General features: G+C 33.3%; 1 protein-coding gene across 2 annotated transcripts in view; it reads left to right on the top strand.

Moving 5' to 3' along the window:
* Nucleotides 1-13,647, top strand: part of Pdcd6ip (programmed cell death 6 interacting protein) — a 71,432-nt gene that overhangs the window by 40,539 nt on the left and 17,246 nt on the right. For both annotated transcript variants that reach the window (XM_076843350.1, XM_076843357.1), the window contains exons 8-12: nt 121-343; nt 2,030-2,153; nt 7,438-7,615; nt 10,473-10,584; nt 11,575-11,744. In XM_076843350.1, the coding sequence (XP_076699465.1) occupies nt 121-343; nt 2,030-2,153; nt 7,438-7,615; nt 10,473-10,584; nt 11,575-11,744 (807 nt within the window). The remainder of the gene's footprint in view (nt 1-120; nt 344-2,029; nt 2,154-7,437; nt 7,616-10,472; nt 10,585-11,574; nt 11,745-13,647) is intronic.

Here is a 13,647-nt window from a genome sequence, read left to right on the forward strand (position 1 = left end):
TGTAACAATGAATCCCGCTATTAAGTACAGTTAAAATGAACCAATTAAGAAATGGAAAAAATAAATCAATGCTACGTAGAGAAAGAAAATGTTTCTTTTTTTTGTCATTTTTCTTTTTAGCATGCAGCGGAATTGATTAAGACAGTGGCATCTCGCTATGATGAATATGTCAACGTAAAGGATTTTTCTGACAAAATCAGCCGTGCCCTTACTGCAGCAAAGAAGGATAATGACTTCATTTATCATGATCGTGTTCCAGACCTTAAAGATCTAGATCCTATTGGCAAAGCCACACTTGTGAAATCTACCCCAGTCAATGTTCCCATCAGCCAGAAGTTTACTGGTATGTTTGATACTCATGTGCACATTAATCTTTCTCATCTTTTCTCCAGTTTAATCTGTATTATTTTTAACTAAAAATCACACAATTGCTCTAGTATTTTGATATAGTTGCATGCATATTGTTTGAAGTGAATGTGAGAATAAAAATTAAGTATTGTATCTTTAGTGTTTTTTTTTTCCCCCCCAGGTGGTACTAGAGTCGAACCCAGGGGAGCTCTTCTTACACTGAGCTACATCCCCAGTGAGCCCCCCTGTCGTTTAAAAATATTTTCTTAGTTGTATATGGACACAATACTTTTATTTTATTTTTATTTGGTGCTGAGAATCAAACCCAGTGCCTTCCACAAGCGAGACAAGCACTCTACCACTCCCAACCCCTCCCCACCCCCAGCCCTTTGTATTTTTCATTTTAAAACAGGGTCTTGGTAAGTTGCTGATCCTGGCCTCAAACTTGTGATCCTCCTGCTTCAGCCTCCAGAGTAGCTGGGATTGCAGGGTGAGCTCTACTGTGCCTAGATGTAATGGCATTTTAAGATGGAAAATAAATGTTAAAGCATACATAAAATATACAACAGTCAGAAAGCTTGAAACTGTTTGAATGATTAAGATTTTAAACAAGCAAGCACTTAAAAAGTAAACAGATAAAAATAAACATGTAATTTTTTTTTTTTTAATGTTACTGGGAATTGAATCCAGGGACTCACACATGCTAGGTAAATGCTGTACTATTAAATTGCATCCCCAGCAGACATAGTTATTTCTTAAAATGTAGATTTATGGAGTCATATTTGTGTTAGATAAATAAATGTTATAATATCTTTGTTTATCATTAATATATGTAATATGTATTTGATGGATCTAGCTGAGATCCCAGAGATAATATTCTAAGTTCCTGAGAAAGAGTTATTATTTTAGCAAATATAAAATATTTGCCCTATGCCAGGGACTCAAGGATTTTATAAAGATTAGTTCATTTATTTCTCAGAATAGACCCATGAGATGGATACTATTAATATTTCCATTTTACCAGTAAGGATATTGATGGACAGAGTTTTCATTTCCCCAAGGTCACATGGCGAGGAAGTGGTGGAGCTGGAATTGAACCTGGCACTGTGGCTTGCACAATTTAATCCATAAATGAGCAATGTTAACCAAAGATCTTTCTTACTCAATGACAACGCATCTCAAAAGTTAAATAAAATAGAGTTCAAGAAGGAAAGCTTTGTGGGTTAGGGATGTAGCTCAGCATGTGTGAGGCCTAGCATGTGTGAGGCCTATCTCCAGCAACATTAAAAAAAAAAAGAAACTTTCATTATTGCCACCGATCTTGTATATAGTGATCTAAAAATTCTCATCATGGGATTGGGGTTGTGGCTCAGTGGCAGAGCACTTGCCTTGCATATGTGAGGCACTGGATTCGATACTCAGCACCACATAAAAATGAATAAACAAAGATATTGCATCCATCTGTAACTAAAAGATATTAAAAAAATTTCTCATCATTATACTTCTAGTATTTATTTACTTATTTATTTAACCACTGAGCTACATCTGCAGTCCATGATTTAGTTTTGACCTTTAAATGTTTCTAAACTGTGTGAATATTAGAAAGAAGTTATGAACAGTTATCTCTAAAGTTTGAATTTTTGTGCTAAAATTTTGTTGAAATGTCCATTTATAATTTTAGATCTATTTGAGAAGATGGTTCCTGTGTCAGTGCAACAGTCTTTGGCTGCGTTTAATCAGAGGAAAGCTGATTTAGTTAATAGATCAATTGCTCAAATGAGAGAAGCCACCACCTTGGCAAATGGGTAGGTAGAGCTTAACTTTTATAAATTAGCCTCTAAAGTTTCCCATGGTGGTTCTTTGAATAAATAGTTTATGAACATTTAAATTTTTCTGAACTTGGAACAAAATGTCAAAGTCTATATGATTCAGCAGATGTAGATAAACACATACTTATACACACACACACACACACACACACACTCTCTCTCTCTCTTACTCTCTCACACATACACACACACACACACACACAATCTATAAGACTTCTTGCAGACATTGTTTTAAGCCCTAGCAAATAAATTATAGTTAGAAGAAATTTAATTATAGATATGAGATGAGAACATTTGACTCCTTGCTTGCATTTTAAGAAAGATTTACTTGAGGGTAATGGGAAGTAGCAGTGAACTCTGTGATATATGGTACATTAAGTATTCTAAACCAATTGTTGTTTCTGGTGGATTAAAGACAAAATAATTCATTTATTAAAAAAATTTAGGTATAAAATCAAGAAGATAATATACTATGATTACATGGTTTCATCCCAGGGATGCAAGGTGATTCAGCATGTGCAAATCAATAACTGTTATTCACCTCTTAAATATATTTAAGGACAAGAATCATTTGACCATCTCAACAGATGGATAAAAGACTTTTGCTAAAATCCAGCATTCATTTTTGTTAAAAGTGGTGGAGAAGCTAGGGATAAAAGGAAATTACTTCAACTTTATAAAGGCTATATATGACAAACTCAGAGACAACATCATACTGAATGGAGAAAAACTGAAAGCATTTCTCTAAAATGAGGAACAAAACAAAGATGTCCCCTCTCACCATTCTATTCAATATAGTTCTTGAAACACTAGCTATAGCAATCAGGCAAGAGAAGGAAACTAAAAGGATACCAATAGGAAAAGAAGTCAGACTATCTTTGTTTCCTGATGACACGATCCTATATCTAGAAGACCCAAAAAACTACTCCAGAAAACTCCTAGAGCTGATCCACAAATTCAACAAATAGCAGGATACAAGATCGTCACTCATAAATCAATAACTTTCTTGTCCTCCATCAGTGATTCTGATGAGAAGGAAATTTTGAAAACCATTTCATTCACAGTAACCTAAAAAACAGAACAAAACAAAATAAAAACTTAAAAAAACCAAAACCAACAAAATAATTGAAGTTGACCTAACCAAGGAGTTTAAAGTTCTCTTCAATGAAAATCATAGAACACGTATGAAAGAAATGGAAGAACTTAGAAGATGGAAAGACCTCCCATATTGTTGGATAGGCAGAATTAGTATTGTCAAAATGACCATATACCAAAAGCAATATGTAGATTCACTGTAGTCCCCATCAGATTACCAATAACATTCTTCACAGAATTAGGAAAAACAGTGCTTAAATTCATTCGGAAGAATAAGAGACCCAGAATAGCCAAAGCAATATTGAACAAGAGGAGCAATGCAGGAGGCATTACAATACTTAATCTTAAATATGCTGCAGAGCTACAGTCACAAACACATCATGGTATTGGCATCAAAACAGACACGAAGATCAAAGGAATAGAATAGAAAACACATAGACAAACTGATATACTTACAGCCATCTGATACTTGACAAAGATGCCAAAAATATATGTTGGAGAGAAGATTGTCTTTTTAACAAATGGTTCTAGGAAGACTGGATATCCATATTAGAAGAATGAAACTAGATCCTATTTCTCACACTACACAAAAGTAAAATCAAAATGGATCAAAGACTTAGGTATTAGACCAGAAATCTTGCAACTGCTGGAAGAAAACATAGGGCCAATTCATCATAATATTGGTGCTGGCACTGTTTTCCTTAACAAGACCCCTAAAATCTCAAGAAACAAAACCAAGTATTGATAAGTGGATGCCATTACATCAAAAAGCTTCTGTACAGCAAAGGAAATAATTAAGAGTGTGAAGAGAGTCTATACAATGGCAAAAATCTTTGCTAGCTGCTCATCTGACAGGAGATTAATAACTAGAGCATATAAAGAACTAAAAACAACAACAACAAACCAGATAACCTAGTCAATAAATGGGCAAAAACCCCAAATAGATACTTCTCAAAAGAAACACAAATGGCTAACAAATAAATGAAAAAATGTTCAACATCTCTAGCAATATAGGAGGTGGAAATCAAAATTACACAAAGATTTCATCTCATTACAGTTAGAATGGCAGTTTTCAAGAACACAAATAATTACAAATGCTGGCAAGGATGTGGGGAAAAGGTATACTTGTATGTTGTTGATGGGACTGCATATTAGTATAACCACTGTAAAAAGCAGCATGAGATTCCTCAAAAAACAAAACAAAACAAAAAAACTAGGAATAAAACCACCATATGACTCAGCTATCTCATTCTTTGGTGTTTTTCCAAAAGAACTAAAATCAGCATACTATAGTGATATGGCCACCTCAATGTATGTAGCAGCACAGTTCACAGTAGCCAAATTTGGAATCAGCTCAGTTGCCCATCAGTAGGTGAATGGATGCAGAACATATGGTATATACACAATGGAGTTTTTCTCAGCTTATATAAAAAAGAATGAAATTATGGCATTCTGGTAAATGGATGGAAATGGAGCACATCATGCCAAGTGAGGTAAGCTAGTCTCAGAAAACCAAGGGTTGAATGTTTTCTCTCCTATGTATAAAATCTAGAGAAAAGTAAGGGAAAGAAGGAGTGGAGGACCAGAGATCATAAAGTTGGAAGATCAGTGGAGTAAAAGACAAAAAAGGAGGAGGGTTGAGAAAGGGGAGAATGAATTTTATAAAATCATATGCACATAGAAATATGCCATGACATTTTACCTTTATGTATAAGTAGGAAGAACCAATCAAAAATAAATAAGTGAGTGGAAGGAAGATAAGTAGAGGAAGAATAATAGGGGGAGGAAGGATGACGAATGAGAACTGAAATAAAATTTCATGTATATATGATTTTGTCAGAATGAACCCAGCTATTATGTGTAACATAATGCTCTAAGAAAAAGTCAGGTATAATTTGTACATAATAAAATACACCTATTTTTAAGTATATAGTTCAGTTAGTTTTGGTAAACCTTTGTGTCCGTGTAACCACCCCTTAGATTGAGACTGGAAATATTTCTATTACCCTAAAATTCTCTTATGCCTCTTCCCTTCCGTCCGGCTTCCCCTGGTCCCGGGGAAGCACTAATCATGTGCTCCCTGTAACTATAGGTTTTACTCTTTTTTTTTTGGTTTTACTCTTTATACAGTTTAATATGAATATAATTCATTACATTATGCACAGTAAAGTATTGCTACCAGTTGTACAATATGTAGTACTTTCAGTATGTACAGTGTATTCTCTACTTGACTTCTTTCATTCAGTTTGCTATTGAGATTCATCTGTATTGTCATGTGTATCAGTTTGATTTTTTTTTTGTCTGAATAGTGTTTTATTATCATATAGTAGTTTGTTATTTTTTTTTTAGTTAATTTTTGCCTGTTGATAAAACATTTCAGTTGCTTCGCATTCTTACACAAATCTTTGTGTGGACATGTTTTAGTTTTCTTTGGTAAATACTAAGTAGTAGACTCTCCCTCCTTCCTGCCTTCTTTCCAGTGCTGGGGATTGAACTCAGGGTCTTGTACATGCTAGGAAAGTGCTCTACCACTGTCCTACATCCCTAGCCCTAGAAGTGACATTTGGGTTGGAATTTTAAAATTTTTTTAGTTGTAGATGGATACAATCTTTATTTATTTATTTTTATGTGATGCTGAGGATCAAACCCAGTGCCTCACAATTAAAATTCAAGTGCTCTACCACTGAGTTTCAGCCCCAGCCCCTTGAGTTGGAGTTTTATAGTTTGAATTTGTTTAACTTTATATGAGATTGCCAGATTTTTTTCCAAAGTGGGTTTTTCATTTTACATTCTACCTGCACTATTGTGAAAAATGTAGTTGCTCTGCATCCTCACCAACACTTAACTTTTTAATATTAGCCATTCTAGTGTATATGTAGCCATATCTCATTGGAGTTTAATTTGCATTCTCTAATTACCAATGATGTTAAGCAACTTTTCATGTGTTCAGTAGCTATTTATATATCTTTTATGAAGTGGTCAGTTGAAACATCAGATTCCTTTTTATTTTTATGGTGCTGGAGATGGAACCTAGGCCTTGTGCATCTAGCTTAAGTGCTCTTCTACTGAACTCCACACCAGTCATTTGGCTCCTTTTTTAAATTTAGTTTTTCCTTCTTAATTATCTTTAAAGAGTTCTTTATATAGTTTGGAGACAAGGCCTTTGGTAGATATATGTGATTGAGAGCATATTATCCTAGACTTGACCTAGTCTTGATTTATCATTTTGATGAATGCATAGAATTTGACATCATTTTTCTTTATCTAGCAAGAAGGCAACAATAATTTCCTCTTTCATATGATTAAGAGGCACCCTGAGTTTATACAGAACTTGTTTTCTGAGCAGTTTATTACATTATATCATGTTATTTGCTTTATTGTCTTTGTGAATAGTAGGAAGGGGTAAGTCCCCCATCCCTATCATGTAAAGGAAGTAAGTGAAAAATTGTTATTGCACCACAAAGCTGAGAACAGGTGAATTAATTAATATTGTAATTAATACTTAGCTTTCCTATTGTTCTATTGATATTTTGCTTAAATAATATCAAATTTAGCTATTATTATTTCTGGTTAGTGACAGTGTTATCATCAAAAGTGTCATAAAAGACTGCTTTTTTTAAAGAAAAAAAAATTTTTTTTGGTAGGGGTACCAGGGATTGTACCCAGGGGTGCTTAACTAATGAGCCACATCCCTAACCCTTTTTAAAAATTTTTCATTTTGAGACAGGGTTTCTTGCTCAGTTGCTTAGGGCCTCTAAATTGCTGAAGCTGGTCTTGAACTTGAAATTCTCCTGCCTCAGCTTTCTGAGTTGCTGGGATTATATGCATGTGCTACTGAAAAAGAAGGATTTTTTGACTTTTAATTACTTAGACTAAGAGAAGTTAAGTTTGAACTACAGGCCAAAGATATCTAGTATATTTTAATGCTGTCATAATTTTTCTTCTTGGCTAATACTTGTGAACTATGAACTTAAATAACTTAATTTTGTAATGATTTTGTCTTAAAAAAATTGTCTTTTCCTTTATCTTTGCTTTATTTTTCTGTTAGTTGGGGTTATCTGCATTTTTTAGATGCTAACTTTATTGCCATTGATTTGGATATAGGCAATTAAGATTTTAAAAGTGGTTTAGACGTAAACATGACATAATATTTCATTTTTTTCAGCGTGTTAGCTTCCCTTAATCTTCCAGCAGCAATTGAAGATGTGTCTGGAGATACTGTACCTCAATCTATATTAACTAAGTCCACATCAGTAATTGAACAGGGTGGTATCCAGACTGTTGATCAGTTGATCAAAGAACTACCTGAACTACTACAAAGAAATAGAGAAATTTTAGATGAGGTATGTTTTAAAAGATTTACTTTTCGAATAAAAACTTGATCTCTTGGTGTTCAACAGAAATGAGGCCTGGAAGGTTTCACAGGATAATACTCATCATCTTGGCCCCAGAATTTACTGTGGTGCCAAGGCTTGCTCCTAACTCTCAAGGGGAATCCTGGTTGAATGAGTTCATTCTTACCTTAGGGGAGTGGACCAAAATCTAAATCTGAAATTCATCTGTTTAATATGTAATGTGTACACATCCTGAAGGCAATTCAACACAATATTTTTAGTGTGACTGTATTTTTATTTTGACCTGTCACATGAAATCAGCTATGGAATTTTCCATTTCTGGTATTATGTTGGTGCTCAAAAGTTTTGAATTTTGGAGCATTTCAAATTTTGGATTTTTGGATTAGGAATGCTCAACCTATAGTTATGTGTTTTGTAAATAGCACATAGCAGTATTTTTCTTTCTAATTTAGTTTGAAAATCTTTGTCTCTACCTGGAGGGTTAAGTCTATTTGTATTAACTGCTTATATCCATATATTCAGAATCATTCTACTATAGTTTGTATTTTATATTTGTCTCTAAACTTAGAGTTCTGTGGTTTTCTTTGCTCTAGCCTCTTTTCCCATTCCATTCTCCTGCTTTTTTTTTTTTTTTTGGTTTTATTGTTGCTCATTCCTTTTTTTTTTTTGGAAAGTGGAATTGAAGTTACACACTGTTATTTCTTTTTTTTGAAATTTATTATAATGTGTCTGAGTTTCCTTTAAGTTGCTTGCTATTTCATTGGATGCGCTGAATTGAAGGAGTTATATCTTTTATCTATCCTGGAAAATGTTTAGTTTTAGTTTTCACTTCCTTGACTATTGCTTTTCCCCTATTCTCTCACTTTCTGGATCTCTGTTTGTATGTTGAATCTTTTCACTTAATTTTCCATGTCTCTTAACCTCTCACTTTGTGTACTCTGCTTCATTGTGCTTCTTTCATTCACAATTGTTTTGGTCTAAGAATCTTCCAGTTGCTGCAGAGATATAACTGAAGAGAATGCATTTTTTAGGTACCCATTAATGTCCTAATTTTATTATGTTTTTCATCTCTAGAAATTCTGTTTGGCTCTTTTTCAGTGTTTCCTAGTCTCTTTCTCCTATATCTTTATTTCTAATTTCTTAAAATATATTAAGTATATTTTATGTTCTTTCATTTTATTATGCTAGTATCTCCAATCTTTATGAGTTTGACTCTGATTTGTTATTTTTTTTTTTTAAAAAATAGGGAGTGTTTTCTCATTCAATTTCTTTTTGTCTATATTTTATAATTTTAAAAACTACTTATTTTGTGATAGTGTTAGACTTACAGAAAAGTTAACAGATTTAGTGCAGAGTTCCTATGTATTCTTCACCCAGTTCCTCCCACGTTAAAATCTTACGTAGTCATGGTACATTTGTTACAACTAAGAAATTAAGCATTGGCATAATATTACTACTTAGATTTTGCTGTTTTTTCACTGATGTTCTGTTCCATGATTCAGTACAAAATACTACATTACATTTAGTGTTGAATGATTTTTATTTGTGAATTCACATATGCTGTAACTGGTGGGAATTCTTTGAGGTCTGGGTTTAAAGTGAATTCTTTTAGATAGGATTTGTGTTTAATTTTGCTGTAAAAAAAAGCAAAACACTGAAAAAGAGCCAAATAGAATTTCTAGAGATGAAAAACATAATAAAATTAGGACATTAATGGGTACCTAAAAGCTGCAGAGATATAACTGATATACCTGATTCCTCTTTAAACTTGTTTTTTTCCCCCCTTCTTTCTGTGGCTAATGTTCTAATCAGAAGTTCCTATTAAGATGTGTGATTTCTAGTCCGATGGGCAGGCTTTTGATTAAGACTCTCAGGTGATATCACTTTTCTATTTAGAGCCAGAATCTGGTCAGTCAGGTTTCCTTCTGTTGGACTGTTTTGCTTTTTAGAAATTAATTTCCTGAGAGTTTAGAAGTGTCCTGATTTGATGGAGGAGAGTGCCTTTTATCTGACCTCTCACTTTTGTTGACTCCACCTATTCGTGTTTCTTCCTTTTGTGTTCAGTGCCTATTTTATGTCGTGAAGAACTACATATCAGGGAAAGCATAGATGGTGGGTCACTTTCGATTTTTGGCCCATTTTTGTTTGGTTTATTTTGATTTTGTTTTGGAGGATGATTTTTGCTGTTTTTTAGAGGATTGTAAAACAAGAATAAGTGACAAATTGTATGTAACTTATGTAGTCCAAAATATTTGCTTTCTGATGTGTGACAGAAAAGTTTGTTGTTCTCTGCCCTACGCCATCAGGGATAGTGAGATACTACTGACTTTAGCATTTGTGTCCATTGATAAATTAGCACTTCCTTGTGTTTCTTTTCAGCTAAACATTAAAAGAACACTTTAAAAAATATGTTAAAAACACAGTGTTCAGTCTCTTGTACTGGGATGGAAGTCTAAGTCATTTATTTTCATGTAATTAATCACTTTTCCCCTTTGCTTTATTTATGGCTTCTGAAATTGAAAGGTTTTTATTATGGCTTCTGTTTCTTTATTTTAATCGTAAAACTTTCTTTAAAGTAGTCTTGTATTTGGATATAAGTAATCTCTTGTTTTTTCTTCATTTTTATTTTAATGAAAAAACGGCTAACAATCTTAAATTTTTGTTACTTTTTGTTAAACATATACCTTGGATTTCTGCAACAACAAAAACTAGTTTATTTCTAATCAGAAGTATAGGAGTATTTCAATCTCACTAAACTCATTTACAGTGGGGGTGATTATTTTAAAGTTGCTTTAAAATTTTTATGCTGAAAATAATATCTTGATTTTTTTCCCCCTTTTTTAAGTCATTAAGATTTTTGGATGAAGAAGAAGCAACTGATAATGATTTAAGAGCAAAATTCAAGGAACGCTGGCAAAGGACACCATCTAATGAACTCTATAAGCCTTTAAGAGCAGGTAAAAATGGGTATAAATGACCTTTTCTCAAACTCTGAATTTGGACCCACCTTTTTGCTTAAGTTAGACTCAGTTGTAAGCTCATTTTTACTGACAGTTTGTAAAACCAGATTTTTTCCCCCCTCAGTTTAGGATAAAGGTAAAAAGTAACAAATGTAATTCATGCCCACTGTTAAAAGGTTGGATTCTTTTTTTCTTTTTTTATAGTTGTATATGGACACAATACCTTTATTTTACTTATATGTGTTGCTGAGGATCAAATTCAGTGCCTCACACATGGTAGGCAAGCGCAGTACCACTGAGCTACAACCCCAGCCTAAGTTCAGATTCTTAAGAAGGTATAAAGTGAAAATTAAAATGATCTATCAACTCTCCAAACTCTGTATCTTTTAAAATGGTGTGAACTCATATTATATGTATGATGATTTTTTTTTTCTCTTGGTAGTGAATCCTGGGTGCTGAAAAAATGAGTTTTAAGAGTTACTTTGAAGTAAAAATTATACTTTATAAGACTTTGATTATTAAGATTTTGTGCTTGTTGAGTGGATGTCTTCATCCGCTCAACAAGACTTGTTTTATTTCTCTCTGCAAAAGGGATTTATATACTATTGAAATTTTTCTAAAAACGTGTTATTCTTTCTAGTCAGGTTGTTTCTTTGAGAGAATACTAGTTGAATAAGTTATACAAATATTTGGAGTGATTTGTTTTTGTTGATTTCTTTGTATGTTCTTGAGTTATATTTGGCAGACACTGATCACCAAATATATTTTAAAATGTAGCTGTGCCCTTGATTTTACAAATGATTTTGTCAGTTTTCCAAAGACAAAAATGCAAAGATTGATAGGAATTGAGTTTTTATTATCTAGTAAATTGGGGTCATAAAGGAGCATAAGTAAAGTTGAAGACCAGAACTAAAAGTACAGCCACCTCATAAACATTGCTGTTACAATCATTACTGAGCTCTGGAAACTTTCCCCCCTGCTTCCCAGAGGGAACCAACTTCAGGACAGTTTTAGATAAAGCTGTGCAAGCAGATGGGCAAGTGAAAGAACGTTATCAGTCTCATCGTGACGTCATTGCTCTTCTGTGTAAGCCGGAGCCTGAGCTGAATGCTGCCATCCCCTCTGCTAACCCAGCCAAGACCATGCAGGGCAGTGAGGTGAGAGGGTGCATTTTGTTGTGGGTGGTCATCTGCTTAAGAAAACTGTGTTTGAGCTACAATGAACTGATAATGTCTTATTGTCATAGTTTTAAAAATGCAGAAATTTGAGCTATAGCTCAGTGGCACAGTACTTGCTTAGCATGCATAAGGCCCTGGATTTGATTCCCAGCACCACAAAAAAAAAAAAAAAAAAAAAAAAAAAAGAGAGAGAGACACACACACACAGAGAGGAGTTAGTTGGGGTCATTATATTTAAAGTTATACCCATGTACACATTGTGTGACAGTTTATTGTTCTAATATTAATTTCCTGTAATATTTTTCATTTATCAAATGCCTTTTATAATCTAGGTACTAAATTCTAGGTACTACATATGGTCACACTATTTATTTCAGGTTTTATAAAAGGGAGAGACTTGGAAATATAGAAACATGCCTGAAATGAAAACAAAATAAAAAAAAAAAAAACCAAAACAACTGAGTTTGATTAGATACTTTTCTGACCAACAATTCTTTGTTTTTTGCATGATTTTATATTGTTTTATATCATATTCCACTGGGATTAGCTCTGTGTGCATGTTAATAAGTGGATAACATTATCATTGTATTTCTAATGATAATAGGAAGGAGAAAATCAATAGTAGAGTATCTGAGTTGAAAAGTCATAAAAAGAGGAAAAAGTGCAGATGTAATTTAATGGCTGGTCACGATGAGATAGGGTAATATACTAGGATCAGATAGAGGCTCCAAAGTACATAGGAAAATAAGCCAAAGGGCAAGAAATACTGCTCAAAACTTCTATAAAAAGATGAGTTTCCTGGGTAGTAGATTTTAGAAGTTATCAAAATGGTCTTTATATAGAATAATTTCATATACTTATTCGAACAAGACTTATTCTGTAAAGTACTGTGATAATAGGTACTTTGAAAAATTAATGGACAAAACATACAAAACCTTTACTCTCAATTTATGGTTCAATGTAGAAAATTGTTCAGTGTAAAAAAGATAACTTTACAAAGAGTAGAAGTTTAAAAGTACAACAGGAACAATATAGAAAGTATTCTACAAGGATTTCATTTTCAGCAATTTGGAAACACCCCTCTTGCAGGCTTCTTAAGAATTTGGCATATTATGACAACTGGGTGAATAAGCAGGAAAAGTGGACTTATATAGGATCTTGGAAGGACTGAGTTATTGGGTATGTTCTGAGTAGCTTCTAGAGGTATGGTAAAAATCAGCCACAGGTGCTGGGTAGCTTCCTTAAGAGAAGAGAAAGCTACGTATTCAAGGAACCTGAATGTAAGGGGGAAACCTGATAGACAGGGAATTAGATCCTTGGTTGACCTGGGGGAGAAAAAAAGGAAATGTCTAGAAGATTAATTTGTGAATAACAAAAAACCCCCCAAAGAGACTGTGGACCCAGGGAATAGCAATAAATTCTGATAACCTTTTGTATTTTAGAAAAAGATCTGTAAGTATCCCTTCCTTGTTCTTTTTGGTGTCTCATATATGACCCAGAATATATCCAGCTTTCGTCCTTTGATTTTCCTACTTTTAATAGAAAAGCAAAAATGATTTGTGCTGAGCAAAATCAGAATTAGTGTGCACTGATTTGTTTATATATTATTAAATTATGAAAATGGATGCTTTTGTTAATTTTTAGTGGTATTTCACAGGGGAGAAAACTTTATAATCAGTATGAAATTATTTTATTGAAGCTAGATTTTCCTGAAGTGATACAGCATAAGTGTTTTATTAAGAAATCGAAGCTTGTTGGTGAGGCTATTTTATTATCTTACTATGAAGAAGCCTACTATTTATCTTAAATCTCTTTGGGCATCTAGTTTTAAATATTGAGATACTCTGAAAAAAGTGCAGATTATTGGTAGTTTATATTTAAA

Source organism: Callospermophilus lateralis, chromosome 1, assembly GCF_048772815.1.
Source record: "Callospermophilus lateralis isolate mCalLat2 chromosome 1, mCalLat2.hap1, whole genome shotgun sequence".
NCBI classification, from domain to species: Eukaryota; Metazoa; Chordata; class Mammalia; order Rodentia; family Sciuridae; genus Callospermophilus; species Callospermophilus lateralis.